Here is a 24,533-nt window from a genome sequence, read left to right as displayed (position 1 = left end):
ATCAGTGTATTTAAAACAAGAAAATGATGCAGCAAGCTGACCTCAATGGCACACATGGTGAAGGGAAAACAGTTTTAACCTTTTGATGCAGCTGGTGTTGCTACAGGGCTGTTCTGTTGCCAGAGGTCCGGACTTGCTCAGAGAGTCATTTCTTTAGGTACTGTCACTGTTTCAGGACCTCATTAAATGGGACATGGATGGCAGTTTTGACAGCTAGCTGAAGGCAGTAGGTCCATGCCAGATGAACCTAATGCCCGTCCTATGACAATGGGGTGCATGCATGGGTACGCCCATTCATCAGTGGGAGTGTTACACCACTGTGGGAGTAGCTAGAGTGGGTTCTCGGCTGCACAAGTGACTAAGTCTGGAGATGATCTTCATGGAAGGGAAAAAGACTGCAGAGAGTGGAAAAAGAGGCAAAGACGTGCATGGGAAAGAAGATATGCAGCAATGAGGAGTCCTGGTGGGGGCTGGTGCCACAGTGTGGTAGCGCTGTACACCAGTAGCCCTAGATTCTTACAGCAAATAGGTGTAAGGAGCGTGTTAACTGCAAAGACTCTTCAAGTATAAAATGCGGAGCAAAACGTGGAAGATCATGAACTGAAAACACAATCAGTAGAGCCACGCTAAGCATGTGAAGTGCTTGTTCAGAGATTATTTTAATGTGATAATTTTAAGGAGACCATTTCTGAAATGGAGCAGGGGGGGCGTTGCAAAAGAGGGGCTTGTAGCTAAAGCACATACAGAGTCTGCAGTGCAGCGGTAAAACTGATGCTGATAACTTCAGCCAGGACTAGCAAATCCTGTTCTTTTTTTATATCCCCTTTAATGTGAGCCAGGGTTTATTGATTTCCTCTGTGTGCTTATATGCAAACTTTTCCTTTTCTGCAGCTTAAAATAAAGTCAGAATTATTTGTTCTTCTAAGCCAGCCGTTCCTTCAGGGAATCACAAATTTTCCATTAGGGAGAAAACCTTGCAGGAAGAATGCCTTCTCTCCCTGCTGGCGGTAGGTACAACAGGCAGATGACCCGAAGCTGTGGAGCAGGAGGGAGCAGTGATTGAAATAGTTCCCCACCCCCTCGCCTCACAACCTTCCCAGCTAGATCATCCAGAGCAGAGGAGATCGTGAGCATCCATGGGAAGGGAGGGGGGGAAATGTGGCACCGAAATCCTAATTGCACCCCCTCCCTGCTCCTCATGCCAACTTACCAGCTTTCCTATTCCTTGTTAAAGGCTGATTGCAAATAGTTAAAACTGTTTCCATATGTCCAGTGGAGAACAGGGTTTGTAGCCTTTGGCAACCCCTGCTGCATCCAGCTGCAGCTGCTACCTGTGTGTTCCCCGGGGCGCCTGCCTGTGTGTGCCTGCGTGTGCCTGGGCGGGTGTGTAGGTGTGCGTGCACACGTGTGTGCGCATGGCATCTGAACCAGGCCCCCACCGCAGCAGCAGAACCAGCCTGTCCTTCTTGGGGGAGACACTAATTTGGAGCAGCTTCTTTCCCCTCCTTACGCTCAGGGCTGACCACGAACCATGTCAAACAATATACAACTGAGAAGAATGCAAATAAACTTTGGTCTGCATAGCCCAGCAATGCATCTAGCCGCCCACTTGTGAGATACTAAACTGGTGTACACATGATACACAAAGAATGCTGGCTAGTTTCACCAATCCCTTCAGACAAAAAAAAAAAAAAAAAAAAAAAAAAAAAAAGGGGGGGGGGGGAGAAAACCTGATCCTTGTCTTTATATCAGTGAGGTTGGAGTTCTTGCTAATAAAGGAGCTTTTCCCATGATGCAGTGTGATAAGGATTGGCCTACATGTAGCCCAGCAAGCCACTGCCGATGTTTTCTTGATTAGGTGTCTTATCTTCAATTGAGCTGCATCTGATGAAGGTTGCTGACAGCGTAATGGCAGGGAAAGCATCGGACAGCTCTATAAAATGGCAGCTATGCTATGACATGTCAGCCAGGACCTGGTGGATGGTAAGTTGGTGTGATAACTTTTTTCTTCCCTCCCTGGAAGCTTTTTTTTTTTTGCCTTTCTGAACTCCTCCTTCACTGTTGCAACGCACGTGCTGCAAAGTTCAGAGCGTGACAAGTTTCCAGCTCTAGCTCAGTGACTCCTCAGAGCTTCTCACCGTCAGCTAGATAGGGTTTCTCTGCTGCTGTAGTGCCATGGGCCTTCTTTGTAACACAGCAGCGAGGACAGTGTGGGATTTTTCCTTCTCCTTTTTCTTCTTTTTCCCCACTCTCTCTCTATTCTTTTTTTCTTTTTCTTTTTCTTTTTTTTGTTTTTTGTGTGTGAAATGCAAATTTTGCAGTGCTTGCCAAGCTAGTTGGTGTGAGAATGTGGAGGTGGAAGCAGTCACGGGAAAAAAGAAAGCAGTCTTGTCATCACGCTCTTGGCTAATTGTTCTTGAGTTGGTCTTAAAAATAGAGCAATCTGCCTCTTTATTCTGTTTCCTCTGAATAATTATTTAGAAAGTGTATTGTATCATGTTGTGAGCAGCCTCCTAATCAGTATTCGATTGTCCCCCACACTTCCCCTTAATTTGGAGTCCTCCTCCCTTCCAATGAATGCAGTAACTGGAGCAACTACTGATTAATATGCCGCTTGTCATAATTAAATTTAGTTAATGAGGATATGCATATTCAGTCCATTTTTTCTTTGTTTGGATGAGCATGGCTTTTTTGTTCATATTTATACAGCTGCAAATGAAAGCAGGGAAGTGGAAAAAAAAACCCTTACAGAGATCAGGGGAGGTGGACCCTGAGAGAGACAACTTTTTAATGTTGCCGGGAAAAGGAGCCCAAAACTTTATTTAACCTAAACAGTGGGGCTGGGAGCAAGTGTTTTGGGAACGAAAAGCTTTTCTCCTCAGCAGAGCTACACGAAGTTTTCTGCACATACTGATTTTGTTGCATGCGGACAATGGTCTCTTGTATGCAATAACCATGCCATGAAAGGGACCTTCTGCTGGCTGGCATTCCATTATGAATATAAATTTCATTCTTGGGTTGCTTTGTCTGGTCATGTATTTTCACCCTTTTCATTCCTTCATTGATTGCCTTTGCTTGTTTGCCTGGATAATTATTATGCTTACTGCATGGGCTGCTTTTTCACAATTAGTACAGTGCTGAGACAATAGGCACTTTATTCTTGGGCAGTGGTTCTGGGGAGCACCAGTGGATAGCACGTCCCAGTGCCTGGACAAAAGGCAGCTTTCTGATTATAACTGCCTTCCTACACTGCTTTGCAACGACTTCATTATCTTTCCAAAGGTGGATGTTGCTATGTGCCTTCACTGAGGGTACCATACCTGAAGGGGGTATTTAATTTAAATTATGTTTGCTGCTTGTGATTGTTCTGTACTTCTTGCATACAGTGAAAGAGAATTTTTCTGTCTTTGCAACTTGTTGAACTATTGCGGTATGGGCATTCATGTAACTGTAAAAAGAACAGAGGAGAAAAGTAGATGATAAAAAGCTGTTCTGTGAATCTACTTTTTAGCTGGGAGTTACACTGTATAGTATTATGTTTAGATTCATGTTTAGCTCTTTATTCAAAATTTTTAATTGTAAGTGTGTACATTATTGAAAAGAACTTCTAAAGTGTCTGACAGATGTTTAGACACAGGCACTATGAAATGTTTGCGTAGCAGATTTCCTTAATATTGCATGTAGAAAGGCTTGGGTTTTTTTAAGGAGCATGTCTTAAGTTTGATAAAAGTTTCTTTAAGGATAGCTTTCAGTAAGCTGGCATTGCTTCCAAAGGGAAAAGAAAATCAATACTTTCACTCTGTGCAGTATTTTATCCTGAATGTTAATCTGTAAAATGCAGGTAATATAAATGTTTACTGTCATGAGTGTGTATTTCATCCACACTTTAGAAAGGGAGTTTAAAAATGCTTTACTGTTAAGTATGGGTGAAAATCAAATAATATTTTAGCTGTGCATAATATTTTGCATCATATATTCTAATTTATAAAGTTGCAGTTGTAGAATCTAAAGTAAACCCATGTACAATGTGATTTTTTTTCTCAAAAAAAGAAGTACCTTATGCTTCAGTGCCACAGTGTACAAAATATTACCACAGAGTTTATTGTATAATTATTTTTAGTAAATTTCTATCAGGAATATGCAGTAAAAGTAAAACCTTAAGACTTCTGAGAGAAAAAAAACAACAAACAACAGGCAAAAATAAGCAGACGTCTTTAGTTTTCTGCTTCTGCTTTTCCTGAATGATTGTAAACATTGAATTGCAAATGCGTTGTGGGGAACAGGAAACAGCGTATTAAGATAGTTACTCATAGTTATAAAAAAGTTCATTAACAAATGCTATTATGACAGGCATCATTACAGAACTTGGTGTTTTTTCATTACAGATAAGCTAGCTACTTTATAATTATTTTGCAGCATGGACATTCAACATCATACTTAGTTTGAATGTTCTTAAAATAAGGGTTTCTTTTAATTTTTTTTAAAGTAATTACATTAAAGCTATTGTTTGGAAAACAAAATTCTTTCTTTTTAAGTGGAATGAGTGTTTAGTGAGTTAAGTCTATGTTATTCACCTATGGTATTGCAGTACTACCATATTATACTTTCCTATCTTACTGTTTATTTCATTCATATTCTTTTACTTATCTACAATAATAAAAAAATCATTTGATAAGGAAAAAACAAACAAAGAGAAATTACACACTCTCCATCTGCGTTCTTTTTGATATGGACATAATGACTAGAACACAAGAGGGTAAAAGTTTTGCTGAGAAGGCAATAAGCAACGAAGTGCAAACAAAATTAAACTATTAATATATTAAATAACAATAAATACATGGAGAATTGTTAAACAGTCTCAGTCTTTTAGATGGTGTTAATGTGACCATCTAGGTTGTGGATCATCTTATTTTTGCACTTAACTTTGTGGTGAGGGAAAGAACATATTCAGTGAGGAGACAGAACCTATAAATCAAGTGCTGTTCAGTACAGCTGGCAAATACTCTAGAAATTTTTATTGGAAAATCTCCATTTAAAAATTGAGGAGGAATGAGGATGAGCATGTTTGAGAGGATGGTACCCACAGAAACACTGGATATTTTTTACTGTCTCTTCATTCATGGCAAAGAACTAGTATGGTGGTTTGTGACTGACTACAGATTTAAAAATTCAGATCTCAGTAGGTATTTACAAAACTTTCTGGCATTGTTATTAGGCTGCGGGTTTTGGTTTGGGTTTTTTTGTGGGAATAGTTTCCAAATATTTACATCTCAGGCACCTATTGCAAGTTACTTTGTTAAATCTGTGCAGAAGTCTCAATATGTTTCTGGTTGTCAGATCGTTTGCATGCAAATCTACAGAGTGTAAATACACATTCTAAAAAAATTCTGCTGCTTAATCTCAACCCCCTATTTTTGTACACATATATACATGCATGTGCAGTACAGATAGAAAATCAAAAATTGTCTATTCAAAATTGTTGGAAAAAAGTATTGAAATCACAGTTTGTGTTAAGAACAATCCAGACACAACCAGGACGTTCTGATTTATTGCAAATACTGCACATTTCTTCTTGTTTAATGGCTTGATCTTATGATCAAAAACATCATAACAAAGTCTTGGAACAAAAAGTTCATCAATACAAAGTTTATTACTTTTCTATTCTACTCTACATTGTTTCTTTCGGAAAGAAGTATTTTTTAAAAAGAGAAATTTCTTGTAGTATTAAGGCTGTATTAATAGGCCATATAATCCCAACTGGAGGTAAAAATAATAACAATTTAGATACTATATTTCAGCGTTAAAAAAATTATTCCAATCCTAAATTTATTAGTAAAGCCAGGCTTTAATGTACTTTTTGATTTAACACAAATGTTAATCACATTCCAAGGGAGTTGCAGTATGTCAATATTTTGCAGCAGAACATCTGTGCAGTTTTCTAATTTGGATTAAAATGATATTCATAACACAACAACTCCATCAGTTGTTCAGAGGTACAGCTTGTTAATGAATCCTTTGTTCTCAATAATGACTTTTAATTAAATGATTTAGAAACAAATGTCAGTATAACTGTGGACATATTGAACATGCTGTGCTTATTCATGGACCTAGAACACGATGTCTTAATTCTATAAGTTTCAGGGGGAGGAGTGGGTAAAAGGAAGGGGTAGCTCAGGGTTATGTTCATAAGCTGTTGTTCAGTTTTCCTTACTTACACAAAAATTCAAACAGTGTACATAACTTAGTGTAAGATCCCTCATTAACTGTGTAATCCTTATTCTAAATGATTAGCTGAAAGATGCCTCTTTTAAGACACACTGTAAACTATTCTGAGATGCTAGAAGTATTTTGGGTTTAGTTTTTGTTCAGGGCAGTCACGTTTCAGCCTACAATAAATAACCAGCTCAAGTACTATTTATACTTAGTATGTCTCAGAATTGGATTGTTTAAAAGCAGAAAGGTCTGCCTGGGGAACAGTAAAACTTGAATGCCCATTAATTTCTAATGTTTGATGGTTTTTACTATGAAACAGGGGCATAACCTTCCTTCATTGAGGAAAAACCTAGAAGTAGCAGGGAACTTAAATGTTGACAATATGCACTAGTGTCGAATGAAGGTGCTGTTGTTCATGTTTAATTTTATTGCTGATTTTTTAAAAACGTGTCCTTTCAACCAAGAAAAAGATATCTGTATTCACAAACACATATTTTTCTAATTCCTCTGTGCCTTTTCCCTTTCAGTCCCTTGCATTTTGGCTATGTATTTCCAGTTAGGTGTGCTAACATGATGTGGTTTAGCAGCACCCTCTGAGTCAAACGAGTTTTTCTGCTTGTGCTTTGTACCTGTATGCAGCAAGCGTTCCACTCTGGGAGTCTGACAGTGCCTCCTTTTGTCTGCTCATTCTGGCAATGTTAACAGTTTTCTTATCAAGAAAGCTGTACATCAACAATGCCATAGACATACATTTGTGTGTATGTGTGCATGTGACTGCATGTCTAAATATATATGCACTCTGTTGGCTTTAAGCCATAAGTTCACTGAAATCAGGACAAAACAACTATTTGGTTCGAAAGCATGCTTCTACAGCATGTAAATGCAGTTTTACTTTATATAACATGTCTGTAGTTTATACAACTCTAGCAGTCAAGACATAATTAACAATGGGGCTTCATGAACCTGTTCAGTAACAGCTTTTCTTTGTAACTTACCTTAACTTGTGCTATGATGGAGGAAATGCATGTACCAATCAAGCTATGACACCTTGCTGTAGCTGAATCTTCTTTAGGACCTACAAAATCTTACCCAACTCACAATAAAGTTGCTTTTTCTGTTCTGAAGTTATCAGTCTGCTCTTTCAATTTCCTGTGTTTGCAAGATACCCATTTTCTTTGTGCCAAGCTTTTTGTATTATGCAAAAAAGGTAGTTTTCTAGCTGGAATTTAGGGTAATTAGTCTCTGATATTGTTTGATGATTGTTGAGTCAAAATTCTGAAGAAATAAAGCTGAGTTTTCTACACTCTGATTGAAAGTTCTATTAAAACTGGAAGAAGTTTAAACTGCCATGTTGTCCCATTTAACCAGTCATATTCCGTTTGCTCTAGCAGAGTTGTATTCGTTTGTTCTAACTACCTTTTTCAGGTTTTGGGGAGCTCAGCTTTTACAACACCTTTAAAATGACCTGTTAGTTAACCACAGAAGGGTATTCCACAAGTGTCTTTCACTGGAAATAACTAACTCTGCTGATTCCGTACCTCACATTAAAAGCTAACATAGTTTCATAAATGTCTGAGATTTACTGCAACAGCCTGGAAGGCTGACGAGGTTTGTATCCATCTCTGATACATCTCTGTAGACGTGCTGATGTTTCTTGAGCAGAGCTTGCTGCCTCAGCTTCCTAGCCACGATATTGCCCTGTACACGTGTTTGCAAATCAAGGATTTCTCAGCTACGTCTTTGAGGATGCTGGGGGGTGATGGTAGTGTTTGTTTGTTTGTTTGTTTGTTTGTTTGTTTGTTTGTTTGCCTGCTGCCCACAATACCACTACGGTTCCTTATTTCATCAGCCATTGCTCTCACAGAGCAGCCTTCTCCCTTGCTTTAACAGCAGTCTGGGGCCCTGCTACACTAAGAAAGGAGAATATGCATATTCTGCATGTCTGCATAAACATATTGTGAGGTTATTTGGCCCGCCAATCACATTTATTTTTAAGTGCATTTTCATGGGTCTGATGTTAGACGAAGGCGTGAAATGGATCTGACCCGAAGGCTGGCACCCATCCACCCAGCCCCGATGGCAGCTGCGCCAGCCACAGCACTGCCTTCTACCTTACACCTGGGCTTGAACCACAGCGCTGCAGGGCGACTGCGCAGTCATAAAGCTCAGGGAGTTTCTGCCCTTGGTATGGGTAATTAGCAAGTTCAAGTGGCAGGTGAGGACTCATGAGGCAGAATCTGAACTCAGCCATCTGCTGAACTTGAATTATTATTGAAGTCTTCAGTAGCCCTCTCAGTCGATTCCCACCAGCAGCACCGTGATGCCAGTGAGCTTTTCACCTTAACCCTATTTGTGATGCATCTGACTCCAATTTCATGCTGTGACTTGTCATAAAAATCTATTCTTTTCAACCAAACTAGTTACGAACCTGCAAATTATTCCAGAAGGGAAAGCACAAGTTTCATCTAAGGCTGGGAGTGCCTTAGGTAGGAAATATTAGCAAGAGAAGGGAAAAGAAGTTCTTTTATTCTTGCTCAGGTAAATTACGCTGTAGTTAACGTTGCCGCCCAAATCATTGGTGCAAAAACTTACTAGAACAAAGTGAATGTGTTAATAGCAATGACATGTCAGTTCTGAATTACTAAATGTGGTTTTCCATTGTGCTGCTAGAATTATCTCAAGGTATCTCACTGACAAGTGATAGGATGGAATACAATCAATTGTTAGTGTTCTTTCACAAATTAATAAGCAAACTCATATATCATTACTGACAGAAAATCTACACTGAGTAGCATATAACCATTCAGACTTTCAGTCCACCTAATTGCTTTATCAATGTCATTACCACGGCAGAAACTGTAGGGGTTTTTAAACTGAAACATCTTATTTATTCTTGGAGTGCATAATTTCATTTACATGGTATAATGCCTGGTATTTTTTATACAGTATTTGTAAATCTCTATATCACAAATGATACTGATGTGTAATTAGAAGATTCCTCATATCTAATGTGAAGATTGCGCGCTTGTTGACCAATTCTAGTGACTATTTTAATTTTTTTTATAAATTGTCAACAGCAAAAAAATGTCCATCCAGAAGTACCAAATGTGACAAGCATGGAAGGGAGAACACTGATCTGTATTAGCTCTTATGCAGCATTCCAGGTAGAATGCCTGGTTTCATCTCGTTCCAATTTAAACTGCTGCATTTGATAAGACCCAGTGAAGACAGAACTGCAGCTCACCTGTTTCTGACAAAGATATCCTAATAAATATTTTTTCCAAAACATTTTGGAAGTCACTCACACTTTTCCTTGAACTCTCAAATGAGTTTAATAACTTGACAGCCTTAGTAACATTTGTTGTAGATGTCATATACAGGTATGTTTAGATTTGTTTCATTTTGTCAGCATATAAAATCAGATTTAGAGTCTTCTTTTTCTGCAGTAGTTTGCAACAAGAAAGTTGAAAAAGTATAGAAGAAAATCTGGAACATGCATTACTGACTATAAATAGAACAGATACATCAGTTTAATTTTTTTATATTTTTTTTTTTTTTACTTCATATATTGTTCCTAACATTAATTAGAACTGTTTAAACTGACCATTTGAAAGAAGTGAAAGGGAGGTTGTGTTCTGGAGGATATTCAGGTAGGCTTTCTTAATACATTCCACAACAGTGGTAGTGCCCTTTGGTGCATGTTTGTATACATCTGATGTCCTCAATATGGAAGGAGGGAGTTGTAATAGTAGCACAGGGCTTGACACAAGGAAAGAAATTGTCCAGAATTATTTTGCTGCTCTTTGGTGTTGTCATTCAAGACATGGATGGTGATTTACCCGCCCTTTACTGTCCTGCACTCTACAGACTGATAAACAATTAACTCATTACTTTTATCTTTTAATCAGGATGTCTTGATACACAATGGTGAATGCATCAGAGCCTTTCTTTCCCTATCAGCGTCCTACATTTTTGCCAACAATAATGAGCTGTCACAGTGTGAGTTCTAGAGGCGAGATTAGTGCATGGAAGAATGAGTAAACCTGTACACTAGGAGCGTAATTAAATCAAGCAGAACATAATAACAAGCATGTTACAGCAGTTTGACATGAAACAGGGACAAACTTCAACAGGCTGCTGAACTGCATACGTACACAAAACTGTGCTTCACTGTTACACTTTAAAGATTAGCAGTCTTGGTGGTACCATGTTCATTACCGCCCAACTTTGCATAGCTTGATTTCCCTGAGCGCGCTCTTAATGCAGACCGTGAAGCATAAGCCCGGTGCTCTGTTTTCCACACATGATGTTTTTTGGTGGCACACTGTTTATATCAGAGCAGCAGGAATTGCAACAGCACCGTTTTGGAAATTGGCCTGGAGTGTAACAGCAAGCAGGTATGGCTCTAAGGTACGTAATCTGCTTCTGCAGGAGGAAGGGAGAAGCTGGGTGACTGATACCTCTAAAAAAACCTACTCAGGTTTCTCCTGCATTCCAGGCAGCAGTGGAAGAGAGAAATTCAAGGTTAGCAGTGAGGCCCAGAGTGGTGATTGCTTTGTAAAGAAAAAATTCAATTATGTGAAATATTAGACCTGTCTCTCTGCCTTAGCTCTCCTCAATCTATTTAGGGATAGTTAGGAAAAAAAAATGAAACTTCTCAACAGATGCCTGGCTGCCTGGGTACAGAGAGGAAAACCATAATTTGTCTGTAATCCCTAATGCAAACAGTTGTTCATTAAGAAACAAAACTAATGTAATCTTGATGATTTGCTTGGATTTCTACTCTATCATGGTGTTTTGTACAGCTGGCAGGCTAATGTAATTTTACTTAGAAACCCAAAGCAATCTGGTACTCAGACAACACCATGTAGATTTAGGTAAATTTGGGGCTCAGATTAGCATAATACTAACTAATCATGAATATCATTTGCATTGATTAGAGTATTGGGGAAAGATTGTTTTTAAATAGGAGAAAATTGAAACAAAGATTAAGGGCAAGGGCTTACAAACCCAGTTTTGCTTTATGCAAGAATATAACAGATGATTTCTGCTATAATGCCTAATATTTTAACATGTAAGTATTAATTAGAGTATCAGCAAAAGATTGTTTCTAATTGGAAGAAAACTGAATAAGAGATTAAGGGCAGAGTTTATGAATCTGCTTTTGCTTGATGCCAGTGTGCAGCAGATGATTTCTCCTATAATGCCAAAAAGCTTAATCTGTAAAGGATAGGGTGGCTAACACACTACATAGTAGAGACACTACAAGGATTTTTTTTCCAAATTAGGCTTATTTCATGCTAACAGAAAATTAAATGTTGTATGAACATGTCCATGATATTGCTAACAAAATTAAACTAGTCAGGTAGAAAAAAATTACCTCTGAACACATACGCTGTGGTCTAAAATGGGACCGACCCTCATTGTTTTAGCATTTGGCATACCTGGCTTCTTAATAATTACAGTATTTCCAGGTTTATGAGTGCTTTCTTTTTTTTAAAAAAAAAGAAGGTTGAATGTCTATGCTTTAGACTATGTAACAAATATATTCTAAGGCCCATCTATTTTAAAGCAATGATCCAGATATGCAACATCTCTCTTCCGCACATGGCTCTGGTCACTCAAAGCTTTAGGAGCAGATTTTATGGCTATTTTAAATATCAGATTAGGAAAACATTTATCAGGTATGCCTTAGCCAACAAATATTTTCAAGAGTTGCCTCTATGCTAATTATTAGTATTTATTACAGCAATACGGTACTGTAGTGTTACTAAGGTATACAATTTCTTCAGTAGCACAAAAGACTTCTCAGCTAGACAGTGCAATTTCAAAGTAATGCCTTGTTAGTCACTGAAGTTAAAGTAAAACTGGTTTTACTGTGTGTAGTAGCAGGCCTAAATTGCAAGAGTGTTGGGATATTGTATAGTGGGGCAGTGTTTTGTGCATCCTTCGCATGCATTGCCTGTTCTTATAGGACTGATAATTATGACATCTATTCATTTGGAGACATAGTCCAAAATCTAACTCAATCTTGCCGCTGGCTAGACTCTTGAACTTCTACTTCATTTGAGTTCTTTTTTGTCATCAGACACTGAAAAACTATCAATACACTATCACACTCCGTTCTTCTAAGGAAAAAACACATTTGCGTACATACTGTGCGTGCAAAGAGGGAAGGATGAGAAACAGGCAAAAGAGATTGTGTTGTGGAAGTAGGACTGAAGTAATCTTGGTCTTTCTCAAAGAAGCCTGAGAGGCTTTTTAGTGTTTTTATAGTAGGGACTGAAGGAACTTTGTGCTGCTGTCAGTGATTTGAACTTGTGCATAGGTATCTTCTGTGAGACAAAAATGCAAGGTCAACAACAGCAGCCTGGCAGCTCGAAAGATCTTTTAGCCTTCTCATGTGTCAGGGCATGGGGTAGCATCGAAGGACAACATCCTTCAGTGTAATGACTACTTTATGAAAAGCAGTGAGATGAGTTTAGTAAGGTCTCAAGCCACTGAGGAAGTATTCAGGCTACATTCTGAAAGCATTTGCATTTTCTCAGGGCTGCTGCTTCTCAGGCTTAAGTAGTGTGCACTGCAGTAGGTTAATTTTGCCTTCCAAACAATGCCTTGTGAGAAATCCAGCATGTCAGCCCATTCAATCATTTGTGGATGTGTTTGTAAGTACCACAGAGTGCTGAGATATTTAGCGGCTTTTCACAGCCTCTTTCACAGGAAGCCTATATTGATGTCGCTGGCATTTAATTTTAAGTGAACCTTCTTTTGCATGATGATCTACCGTATCAGAGAAATCGAATGTTGTCTGGTGAAATTCAATACATGAATATTTCCCAAAAGCATAACTGAATAAGGAAAGGATAAGTATGTTTAATAATGTCATGTAGCAGTAGGGCTTGTATTTGACGATCTCCCTGCTCCTGCAGACAGCCCACACATACTGATTTTTACAGTACTTTAATGATGAGGGCAAATATTCAAGGAAATATCCTTTTCAGCAGGAAGAATGATAAGACTCTGTCATTTAAGGGCAAGAATGCTTGAATACATCTCCTAAGCTCTTTGACTGAAAAGAGAATATGCAATTCTGTCATTAGAGAAAACAGGAAAGGAATCCACAGTTTTAAGTACACCTATAGAATATTGCCCTAAGTAGTCGTTATAGGAATATCCACAGTATGCATGGCCACATAGTGTAAAAGGCTTTGAAAATAATCAAGCTGTCACTGAATAAGAAGCAGGTTAATTGGTCATGTGATGAGCTCTGTATCTTGTACTGATGTTTCTTAGACCAATTTATATGGTCTGTATCCCTCCACCCAGTGTTGCAGTGTGTGGTACAGATGCACTCCATAGCTGAAGCACAGCAACATGCCCTCTAGCCAAAAATCTGGGCACTATTGCTGAATCTAAATTCATTAGCAGTCCTGCTTTGTGCTGAATCCTCCTGCCAGGCAGGACAAATGTTGTAAAACGTCTTTCCTTAACCACTAATAAATGCATACAGCACAATAATTATGAAAGCTTCCCCACCTAAACAAAAAAATTACATGTAAAGCAGCCGAAGAAGCAGAGGCACAGGAAGGAGCTCTAAGTTCCTCAAGTACCCCAGAAAGAACAAGATAGGAAATTTGATTTAATCAGACTTTAATGTCAATGTACTGTGGACGAAACTGCACAGTAAGAAGCACTGGACCTCTTACACTGAACAGAAAACATAATTTGTTTTAAAAAAGAAAAGTTCCAAAAACACTCCAAGGTCGTGGTCTTACGAGACCTGTTGCTATCGTTGGGATCTATCTACGTCTGTGCTGAGTACACAGGAGAACAACACTAGAAAATACAGCGGTTAACAATTGTAAAATGCTTACTTTACCATAAATGTTAGCATATAGATTTTGCAAGTATTTTTACACAGGTTGTGTATTGTAAATTGATTTTCCCATCTGAATTTCCCAAGATTCAAGTATTTTCTACTTCACATCAGTGAAAAATCAACATTTTCCCTTTTTTGTTTATTTATTCCTCAGGACTGGGAAGGAGGAGGGGAAAAGAGCAGAGAGGCAGAGAGAAGATAGCTCACAGATGGACTCACAGTAACTTGTATGTTAGAATCATAGCCAGGAAAACATATGACAAAGATTAAATTCCCTACTCTGCCATTTCCCATACCTGAAGTAGATAAAAAGTCATTGACTTCAGTATTATTTTTTTCTGCACATGTGCAAGAGTTTTAAGCGGGATCAGAGATGCATGCCAAGTTATTTACCAACTTGAAAAAATGGAGTGTAGGAGATAAGCTTTTCATCTGAGTGAAGGAGAACGAAGGCTGGAAGTTGGGTGTCCCACACTGATGATGTACGCTAGCCATCAAGCTGCTGCTGCGGCTCCTTTTCTTCCCCGCCCCCTTCCCCCCCTTTCTCATTTCATGAAAAATTACATTCTGCCTCTATTTCTGGTTAGCGTTTTATTTAAGTTAATTTCAATTAAGGTAATAATAAAGTTAATTTTCTGTTGAAAGTTTTGATTTTTATTAATTTGGGTTTTTTGAGAAAAATCCTGCTGCCGCAAGAATAACCAGCTAACTCAAATCTGTGCTTGGATGAGAAGTGTGTGAAGTCTTTTGTCACTGAGTGAATTTTTAGATTGAAAATATTTACAGTATCAAGTTGAAGAACAGAGTTCTCACCTTTAAAAATACCTCAGCTGGTCACAGTTAGATCTGAAAATGCTTGTGAAGGCATAGCACAGTTTTTAAGAAGTTGAATTCCTCCTGTCACAGTGTTTAAGAACAGTGGATACAAAGCAGTAAGAGATGTGGTCAGACAACCACAAGCAACTTTTATAAGCATTTTAGGAAGTTACAGCTCCTCACCTGGAAGTTGTATACTCAGTTTTGATGCAGTACTGGTCTTGATGTGTGGGCTGGTTTTGGCAGCGCAGCACGATTTGTTGCTTTACTCCAAGCCATTGCTGGAATGAAACTAGAGTTAGTGCATCCTAATACACAGTGTTTTGAACTAGGACTTAATAATTCACTGCACGTAACACACTGGTATATTCAGTCTTCTTTTGAAGGGTAATGGGATTGGGTCTCTCCAAATGTAAGTTTCAGTATAATAATTGCCTGAAACAAATAATAAATCTTGTTTGAAAAAACTCAGGTGAAGGAACATTTTGAGAAAGGGATAGTATTTATGGCTTTACTTTCCAGGAGTTCTTAGGTCTGTTCATTTTATTCTCAAGATGTAATTGAGAATAAATGATGCTTATAAATCAACAAGCCAGGCAATCCCACAGTGATAATCCAATAACAGCAATCGCCACAGCTCCTACAACTTCACCTGATGATTTTTCTTGGAGACAGGCCAGGCACAAAGTTGCACCAAAAGCGTTGCTTTGGCTCGTTCTTGGAGACACACAGACATTTATCTGGTGGAAAGAGCTTCCTGTAGTGTAGAAGTCCACATCTGAGCAAGTGGCCGTAGGCTCCCTGTATGGTTAATAGCTACTAGATCAGTGGAGTTTGGAGAGGGATTTCTTCATTTAGCAGTTTAGCTGAAGCAGGTTAGATGAACAGGTTTCGTCTTGCCTGCAGTTCAACTGGTGGTTGTCCTTTTGCTCTGTCGAGCTACCTTCGTCTTAAGTATCATTTCATATCATTTTTGTTGGCTATCTGGAAAGAAACTGCACGATAACTTCGGTAAAACTTCCTCAGAAATCTCTGCGTCTCTTTAGAGTAATGTTACTTTTGGTCTGGCTATTAATATATTTTTAAGAAATTGATTTACTGAGCTGCCTACTGATTAGTTTACATGGGCACTGCACTGAGGAAGGTTTTTATGGAAAGTAGATTATTTTGTCTTCAGGAATGTTTGCTCAAGGGAACAAGGTAGCCTTTGTGCACGTTACTTTTATTGAAGATCTGAATTATGCTTTTTAGTCACATCCTATGTCCAACTGCAGCTGTTTCACTGCCTAACTGCTTTGTATGTTCTTAAAGTGTCCCATGTTGTACAGAGTTGAGGTATATGAGAGAAAGAGTATTTTAAAACTGTATTATTGCATTACAGAACAGACCTCAGGAATTCAGTTTTGCAAGAAACTTGAGACCTTAATAAAATAGCATACTTTGAACTGCCTCCAAGCCAGTTTGCCCTCATCAAACAGGGAGTGAAAAACTTCCTGTAGGGAAGACTGTTTTTTGGGAGTACTTCAGGAACTTACTTCTCTAATTTACCTGAAACTTGAACTAACAACCAGGTGAGTAGCATCATATGTTTCAAAGGCAAAGACAGTTTGCTCTCCATTTCCAGCTCATGCACAGGTCATCAGGAGTAATGAAAAATAAGAAATTTTCTTTAAGATTGTGAAATCACCACTAAGCGTTTAGAATATAAATAAAAATATGTTATTTTGCAAACCTTGATTTTTAAATGGTACTCAGTGTTACAGTGTTTCATATTCTTGTGTCTGTGAATTTAATCTGACACAATTAGTCCCTTGGAGGTAAGATGCAATGAAATAAAAAAGGTTTATATTGAGTGAAATTCTAGGAGCAGAGCTTCATTAACCAAGACACAGTAAGAGAAAATTAGGATTTAATGTCCTCTCAAAAAATTCTACCCTCCTCAGAGATCAGGGAAAGGCATACAAGGCCAATTTAAATCAAAGCTTTAGAGAACAGAGATTAACAGATAAGGGAACAAATATGCTAAAGGTTTTCTGTGGATAGCTAAATAATGAAGAACACTTGGAGAATATTCACACAGAGCCCCAAATAAAACAGAACAAGACCTAATGTGCAGTAAGTTTTGTCAAGAGAACATCCTGAACACTTATGCAGTTTTTTTCTGTTTTATTATGGCTGACCCGGGCAGGAGCAAAGTGCTAAGACATAGGCTCTGTGTCTCAGCTTCTTTGAAATATCTTAAACAAAGGAATAATTTACTTCACATCAAACACAAAATCCTGCAGGCATCTCTGTAGGAAAATTTCTGAATGTAACTGTTCAGTTTTCAAATAAGCAGTCTCTCTGGACAACAGGAGGATAGCATGTGAGAAATTACTTCTGTAATGTTACAGATACTGACCAGCCCAGCTGGTCAGCTTTAGCTTCCTTCAGGAAATGATGATGAAAAATTTCCAATTGAAACTTGTGGCTTTTCAATACAGGAGATATTGAAGAACTAACAAAGGAATTTGATCCAAAAGAGAGAGGCTGCAGAAGGTCTGTAAAATATGGTGGTTACTAGATAGCTAGATTTGATAACTAGATTTGCTGGTGACATTGTGTGTTTAGGCAAGACTATAACCACAACATTTTGAGAAGAGCTGGCTTCCTACTGTATAGTAGTATAGTGAGTTGAAGGTAAATACCTTCAGGTGATCCACATTTGTATGGTTTTCAAAGGCATTGCAACATCAATCCATACTACCTAGTAGGGAAAAGTCAGAATCCGCCTTATCATCCCATACAGCCTCTGCCTGAAAGTTAAATGTGTTATTATCTGTGTAAATAGTAAACAGTAAAATAATTACTGCTTTAGTGCTGAAAAACTAATTAAAATGTCATATTAATTTGATTTGCTCTATCTGCTGCCATTATTGGACTGAACTCTTCTGCCTTTTGGCAAGTAGTGTAATAGCCCTCACTTTCAAGGGCTGTTCTTTGTGCCTCTCCCAGAGCAGAAACTGTCTTCAAGTAATTTTTTGGAAAAAAAAAAGGAGATGAAAATGTGGACACTGTGTTCTGTTACTGCTTGAGATGACTTCCTCATTCTGCAATGACCAAAGCTAGCACGGTACACTTGGTTATACAACTGTTTTTTAAAACATGATAAAATTATTTGACTGACCTTCATTACCATGTTTTGAAAATCCAGCAAAAATAAAATTCCTAGTCCACCAAGATACTAATCATAATAATCAAGCTTTATCCCTGCTGTAAAAGCTTGGTCATGAAGCCTATTTACTTATTTGTGCTTAGAATAAGATTCTTCTTATTCTAAGCTCTCCTTCTTTTGACTGCTTATAAAGGATCCTGTTGACAATGGGCAGTTGAACGCACATAATCACACATGCTATTCCAGATAGATGCTCGTTTTCTGAGAAACTCTTTCAAGTTGGCAACTTGTCAGGTCTCTTTTAAAATTATTTTTGAGTGAAAACTTGTGCTCTGGTGTTCTGTGCACCAAAAGTCCCTGTAAGTCCTTTTCATATTATCTCTGGTTATTCTTAGCGCTCACTCACAGCCGGAGCTGTTCATAATCGTCTCATGACTGGCACTAAGGAGGATTTCACTTTTTTTTCCCCCCCTAACCCTCTAAGTCTTTAAGTCTGCAGGGAGGAAAGCAAGAGCTGCTCTGGCCAGAGAAGCACTGGCTGCTGCTCTCCCTGTGTCCCCACATCACAAATTACACAGCCACAGGAGAGTATGTCAGTTAAAAGAAGAGATTAAAAGGACTGGGATTACTTAAGTTGGCAGGCAGATCAGTGAGAGCATATATAACAAAAACGTAAATGGTACAAGCTGTAAAGAAGGAAATTGACTTACACTCACTGGCAGTGGACTAGATGATTGTTGTACACCCCTTTCAGCTGAACCATTCTACTCTGTTCTATTATACAGAACTAAAGTGGCGCTCAGTGAGGTGGGATACATTCATAGGAGATACATATAAATAGTGTTTGGCATGCTATGCGATTAACCGATGGAACTCATTGTTAAAGGATATTATTTGACAAATAGTCACTTGAGCTTACTGAACTTGCTGGGTTTAACATTGAAATGAGCAATAAAATACAAAATGAGCAGCAAGCCTTCAGTTCAGAAAAGTTTCTTTATATTACCGTCATACAGTTTAGGTACATTATAGTTCTGTGAAACTGTGTTTGTGGGCAGGAAGAGGTTCCTTTTGCAAATGGATATTATGTTCGTTCTGCTCTTACAATTCTGGTTTTCTGTATTTTGCTTTGTTTTTAACAAGCGACCATGTCCTACTCTTTTTGCTAACTCTTTTGCTAGCTAGATTTGCACTAACAGTTCTCTCATCTTTCAAGCAATTAGTGAAAGTGAGACACATTTCTCTGAAGCCTAAATATATAAGAAAAAAAGCATATAACTTAGCAAGACAAACAAAAATTGTTAACAATTTGAAAAGTAGGATAGCCTTGAAGATCTTATGTTAAATGCTGGAAAAATCAGGGTTTTGTATTGCAACTAATCAAACCTAAACTACATCCTAAGTCAAAGCTGGCAAAATACTGATCTTCTAGCTATATAATTCAGAATTAAATCTGATTAAATCAGTATAGTTATGTCAGGGCCAATGTCTTACAAAGAACTAAAGGCAGCTCCTACTATTATACGAAACATACTGCACCAATGTATATGTCAGAGATAGAGTGTTTCAGAGTACTGTGCCCTGAGGAAAAATGGTCCTGTAGCTCTGAGGAAGAAGAATGACACCCAAAGGCCCAAAGTGCCACGTTCTGTTTAAGCAGACCTCCTCTGCTAGAAAAGTATTTCGGTATGTCTGCATCTTGTTTGTTTCAAGTATGAAATGTAGATTTACTGTTTTCATGGAAGGATGGGTTGGCTGTGTGGCAGGATACAGCAGAGACTGGGAAGAGCTGGGGAATTAAAACACTGAAACTATGAAAAACAGGATGCTGACTATGCTGTGTTTGTCTGATGTGATGACACCTTCTCTGTGGCACCACATAGTTTCTTACCATTTCATGAAAAGCAGAGGCTTGGATTCTGTTTCCTTGCTGTGCACATAGCCTGTAAAACTTCAAATGGAACGGCAAATATTTCTTCCCAGCAACGTTTGATGCAGACGGTATGTTTCAGTCTCAGTACTGCAAGAGGAGTATGTGAGAAGCTGTTTCAGGATGCTGCCCTGGGGCTGGCACCAGAATTAGGCTGGGGTGTGCTAGCCCACTGTCTACTCACTGTATGCAGCATAAGCAGTGACCCACTCTGGCAGTTCAGCAGCAGGACTGGTCACATCTGCTGTCAGAATGGTTCTGTATCTAATGTGTATTATCCTTATTTGTCTAGAGTTCTCTTCTCTGAGCAATTTCTGCCTCTTCTATAATTGTTCATGGGAAAATTTCATAAAATTGAGTTTGGGGTTACACTGTAAAATTCCACAGTCCCAGTCCCTCACGCACAGAAAGAGAAGGGCATTTTGGTTTAAATCATGTTTGTTTCTTCTTCTGCTTTATATGTGCGCTGTGCCACTTCTGGTCTAACCCAGGTAATTAATAAGGGCCCTCTTATTCTAATACCTAATTGCCTGTGAAAAGGGAAGTTTATTATTCCCCTCAAAGGAGAGGCTTGATATTCAAAGAGAAATTCCAGTTTTATAACTTCTGCCCTTTCCTGAAGAGTGAAAATTAGGGAGAAATTCTTTTATTAAATACAAAGAAAAATCTGAGAATTCAACTACTGTAGCCATCACTGCCCCTCTAGAGAAAAAGCTTCTATTCATATATGTAGCAAAAAGAAAGTTGAAAGCAACAAAGACAGTATTGACTCTGTTGTATCAAGTGTTGTCAGTTCAGGTATCTGCTGTCTTATTCCAGGGCCCTTCTGATTTTATCACAGACATTATCTTATTTTTTGGAGTAATGTTTTTTATCAGCATGCTAGATGGGATGTAATTATCTTGTCCTTTTTCTCTGCACAGCAGCACAAGCATATTGTTATTGTGTACATACATACGAATGAACTGCAGATTGTTTTCTTAAATATTAGGAATGACTCTACATGTGTATTTTTGCTTAGCAACTAGCAAAGGGACAACCTAAAGCATACACAGATAAACAAAAAACAGGCCGTGTTTCAGATGTTCATTTTATTAAATAACATAGAGAGCATAGCAGAGTTTTTGGAACACAACTGACTGTGAAAGCAAATAGGCTCTTATAGACTATTGGCAGCAACTTCTTTGATAGAGGAAAAACATATGTTTGCACAGCTTATGTCACGTGTAGCTTTTTTATCTATAGAAGAGATACAGGTTAGGTAACAGTAACAGGAGTTTGAACACGGCAGTTTGTCAAAATTTCTCAACTTAGATTTCCCTTAGATCCTGCAGATTCAGAAAGCATCTCACAGTTGATTCCTTTGTAGTAGAGCTGCCAACCTATTTCTGATGTAGCACCATTGTGCTAAGACTTGTAGTGATCCTGCAAAGTCTACTCCAAACAAGCATCGTGGCTCAGTAATGGCAGCTTACAATCACTTCCTGCTCATTCATTTTGAACAATTTTGTGCATCTTGGCACTGAGGTGATCGGTCTCAACTTCACCATGCCTCTGAAGCCATCATGACCTAGAGCACCAACAGTCAGAAAAGGTATGTAAAAGTCACTCACCTCTGGTGCACACATAGAAAACTGTCAGAACTCCTACAGGCAGAAGAAGCAATTTCTCCAAGGCAAAGTCAGAGAAAAACATGCTGCAATGCCTGTGGTGGTATAAGAGGAACAAGTATGGCTTGAGGATGAAAGAGGATCCATAAGAAGAGAAAGCCCTGTTCAATGACCCAGGAAGATTCTCTCAGCCCTGTTTCCCTAGTAATCTTTCTGCAACGAAACCTCTTTTTAACCCAGATGTATGGATTTTTAACAGTATTGCCCAGAGCTTCAGGGAAACAGCCATTTGTTCCTCACTTATTTTCTGGGTTTTTTCTCTGCTGATGAGATTATGCTCAGTAACCTACCCTGGTCCAAGGAGGGGATCAATATACTCTGTTTAACAGTAAACTTACTTGTTTGCTGTAGGTGAAATACCGTGAAGTCCTCATCTAGTGGTAAGAACTAAGTGATGCTTTATAGCTATTAGTTCTGGTTGGGAAACATAAAAAATGAATGTTATTCTTTGTTAATCTCTGTGAAACATAAAACATTGCCCTTGTGTTTCTAGGCAGAGAGAACAGAACTTGGGCCTTCCAAGAATTCTGTCTTTGGGCTGGATGTCAAGTTACAAAAATTTGTTTGTGTTGAAACAACCATACTTTAGCATTGATAATCTGTGATCTTTGGTAGGATGACTGGTAAAATATCACTAGGGTAAAAATGCATTTGTTTTGCATTTTCTGCCCAGAAGGGGAAAGGTAGGGAGGAACTGTTCCCAGTCTTGACCACCAAATCTCCCTGAATGTGACCAACACAAAATCTTTGACTGAAGTTAATTCAAATAGTTACAGAGTTGCCAATCCTACAACCTATAAATGGAAATTCTTTCAAGTTTAAGGCAGTAGGAACTTCAAGGAACACTGAAGATTTCAAGATTCATAGTTAATATTGGCACAGTTCACAATACAGTAAGCAAGCACTTGCATCTGGCAGCACTAAGAACGGCAGTTATCAGCTGTTGCTCTAGCATACCAAAATGTGCCACTGGTTGAAAAAGGTATTAACTAAGGCAGCAGCTTCTGCAGTTGCCTCAAAAGTGTAGAAATACAGTCTAAAATTACAGGCTGCTGACTGGTTGCCATACTGTCCTTCTAGACTTTTTTCCTGATTAATTTCTGTGCAAGGCAAGCCAGGAACTGCTATTGTAATTAGGAGCTAAGAGTCAATCATTGCAACGTACACAGAGGCAGTATCTTCCCTCAGTGCAGCTGGGTTAGGTGGTTGCCTGAGAGACTCTCCAGCCTCAGGGACTATGATAAACTCGCAGTACTGACTTCTGAAGAATTACAAGACTCCAAAAAATGGCAATATGAGAGATTTTCTTAAAGTGTGCTTGTTTGGCTGTGTTTAATGCACCTACAGAACTGCAGGACCATTGTTTGGACCATGTTCTGTATCATGCTTCCTACTTAATGCCTTCTTCCATTTCATCAAGCAGACCTTGACCTCACTCTCTGTGTCCTATGTGAATTTATACATGGCTGTTTCTTTCCTTCCCCCAACCATATAATTTCAGCACTGCTGGGGACATTGCCCTGCAACTTCTCAGTCTCCCTCCTGCTTCCCAGATTCCTCCCATTTCTTGTCTTCATCCTTCTTACCCACCTCCTACACTGATCTCTTCGTGCTCTCTCTTCCAGGTCTCTGTTTCCTGGCCTGCTGTGGCCAGGGTCCTTCTTCACACCTCTTCCTGCTGTTAAGTCATCATACACCACCCAGGTTCCCATCAAGAAAGCTATATGCCAAATGGCTGTCCTTTTCCATCAGCGCAGCTTTGCTTCAGCCACATCAAAACCAACAGAGAGTTAGAGACAATTCTATGCAGCTGAGTTGCTGCTTAGATGTATAGCCAGTGATATGAAGTTGAGGCTACACATAACAAGCACAAAACTTCATGACTGAATGTATAAAGCTATAATTAATTTTTATTTAACACCTTTTTGCAATTACAATAAAAGTACAAGCTGGCAGGTACATTGCATCTGCTAAACAGTGAGGAATCAGAGAAGGTTTTTTGGTGGGTTACTTGGGACTGATCCAAGACAGAAGGAAGACATTAAGGAATGGTCAGGGTCCAAAAGCCTTTGGAAAAGCTGGAAAAAAATGTTTGGCCAGGAAGTTAAAGAAAACATTTGTGCAGGGTAAATGAAATAAGCTTGACAGGGAAGGAGAATGGGACAAATAGGTCTCTTGGCTATTTTGCCAAGCTCATAACTTAAAGTTACAAACATACTTTTGGGTTTTTGCTCATAGCCTTTGTACCCCAGATATGGTAGCTGAATTGCTACATTATTTTTCCACTGAGAGGGAATCAGAAGTAAGAGTTTCATCTTTCCCTCTGTAAGAACAAATGCCTGGTTTTTGGCTGACACAGAGCACAAGATATTAAACGAAGCTTCTGCCAATTTAATCAAATATGGAAAGAACATAATTTGACTGCTGTAAAACAAAATAACATAACACCATAGATTCTGTCTGGAGATGTCCTCTTGCTATACCCCTCCGCTATTTGTTTTGGTTTCCCATTATCCTGTTTCTCAGAGGAATGCTTTGCAGTGATGGTTGTATCCAGCCTTCCTGTGTTAGTTACAGAATGCTCCCTATTTTGAACCACAATTGTCAGACATACAGCTGCAAAAACTGTCTTGTGGTTGAACTGTAGGAAAAAAGGTATCTGAGGAAAGCAAAAATATTTCCATTTTAAATAGAAAAGCCTTCTACTTGTGGTTTAGTCAGTTCTGCCCAGATGTTAAAAATTTAAGGCCATTACCCAAAAGTGAAATGATTTTTTTTTATATATCTCACGCAACTTCTCCTCAAGTCACTCACTTAGTCTGTGTTAGTGGTCCTATGTGTGTGATGTCTTCTGTAAAATACTAAGAAGGC

At 38.7% G+C, this 24,533-nt stretch overlaps 1 protein-coding gene across 6 annotated transcripts in view; it reads left to right on the top strand.

Moving 5' to 3' along the window:
• The first annotated feature begins 1,708 nt into the window (after positions 1-1,708).
• Positions 1,709-24,533, top strand: part of NFIB (nuclear factor I B) — a 274,513-nt gene continuing 251,688 nt past the window's right edge. For all 6 annotated transcript variants that reach the window (XM_080371878.1, XM_080371876.1, XM_080371875.1 and 3 more), the window contains exon 1: positions 1,709-1,983. In XM_080371878.1, the coding sequence (XP_080228004.1) occupies positions 1,888-1,983 (96 nt within the window). In that variant the 5' untranslated portion in view covers positions 1,709-1,887. The remainder of the gene's footprint in view (positions 1,984-24,533) is intronic.

This window comes from Falco punctatus (genome assembly GCF_963210335.1).
Source record: "Falco punctatus genome assembly, chromosome: Z".
NCBI classification, from domain to species: Eukaryota; Metazoa; Chordata; class Aves; order Falconiformes; family Falconidae; genus Falco; species Falco punctatus.
The sequence above is the reverse complement of the archived record's forward strand: the minus strand, read 5'-3'. Positions and strand labels throughout refer to the sequence as shown.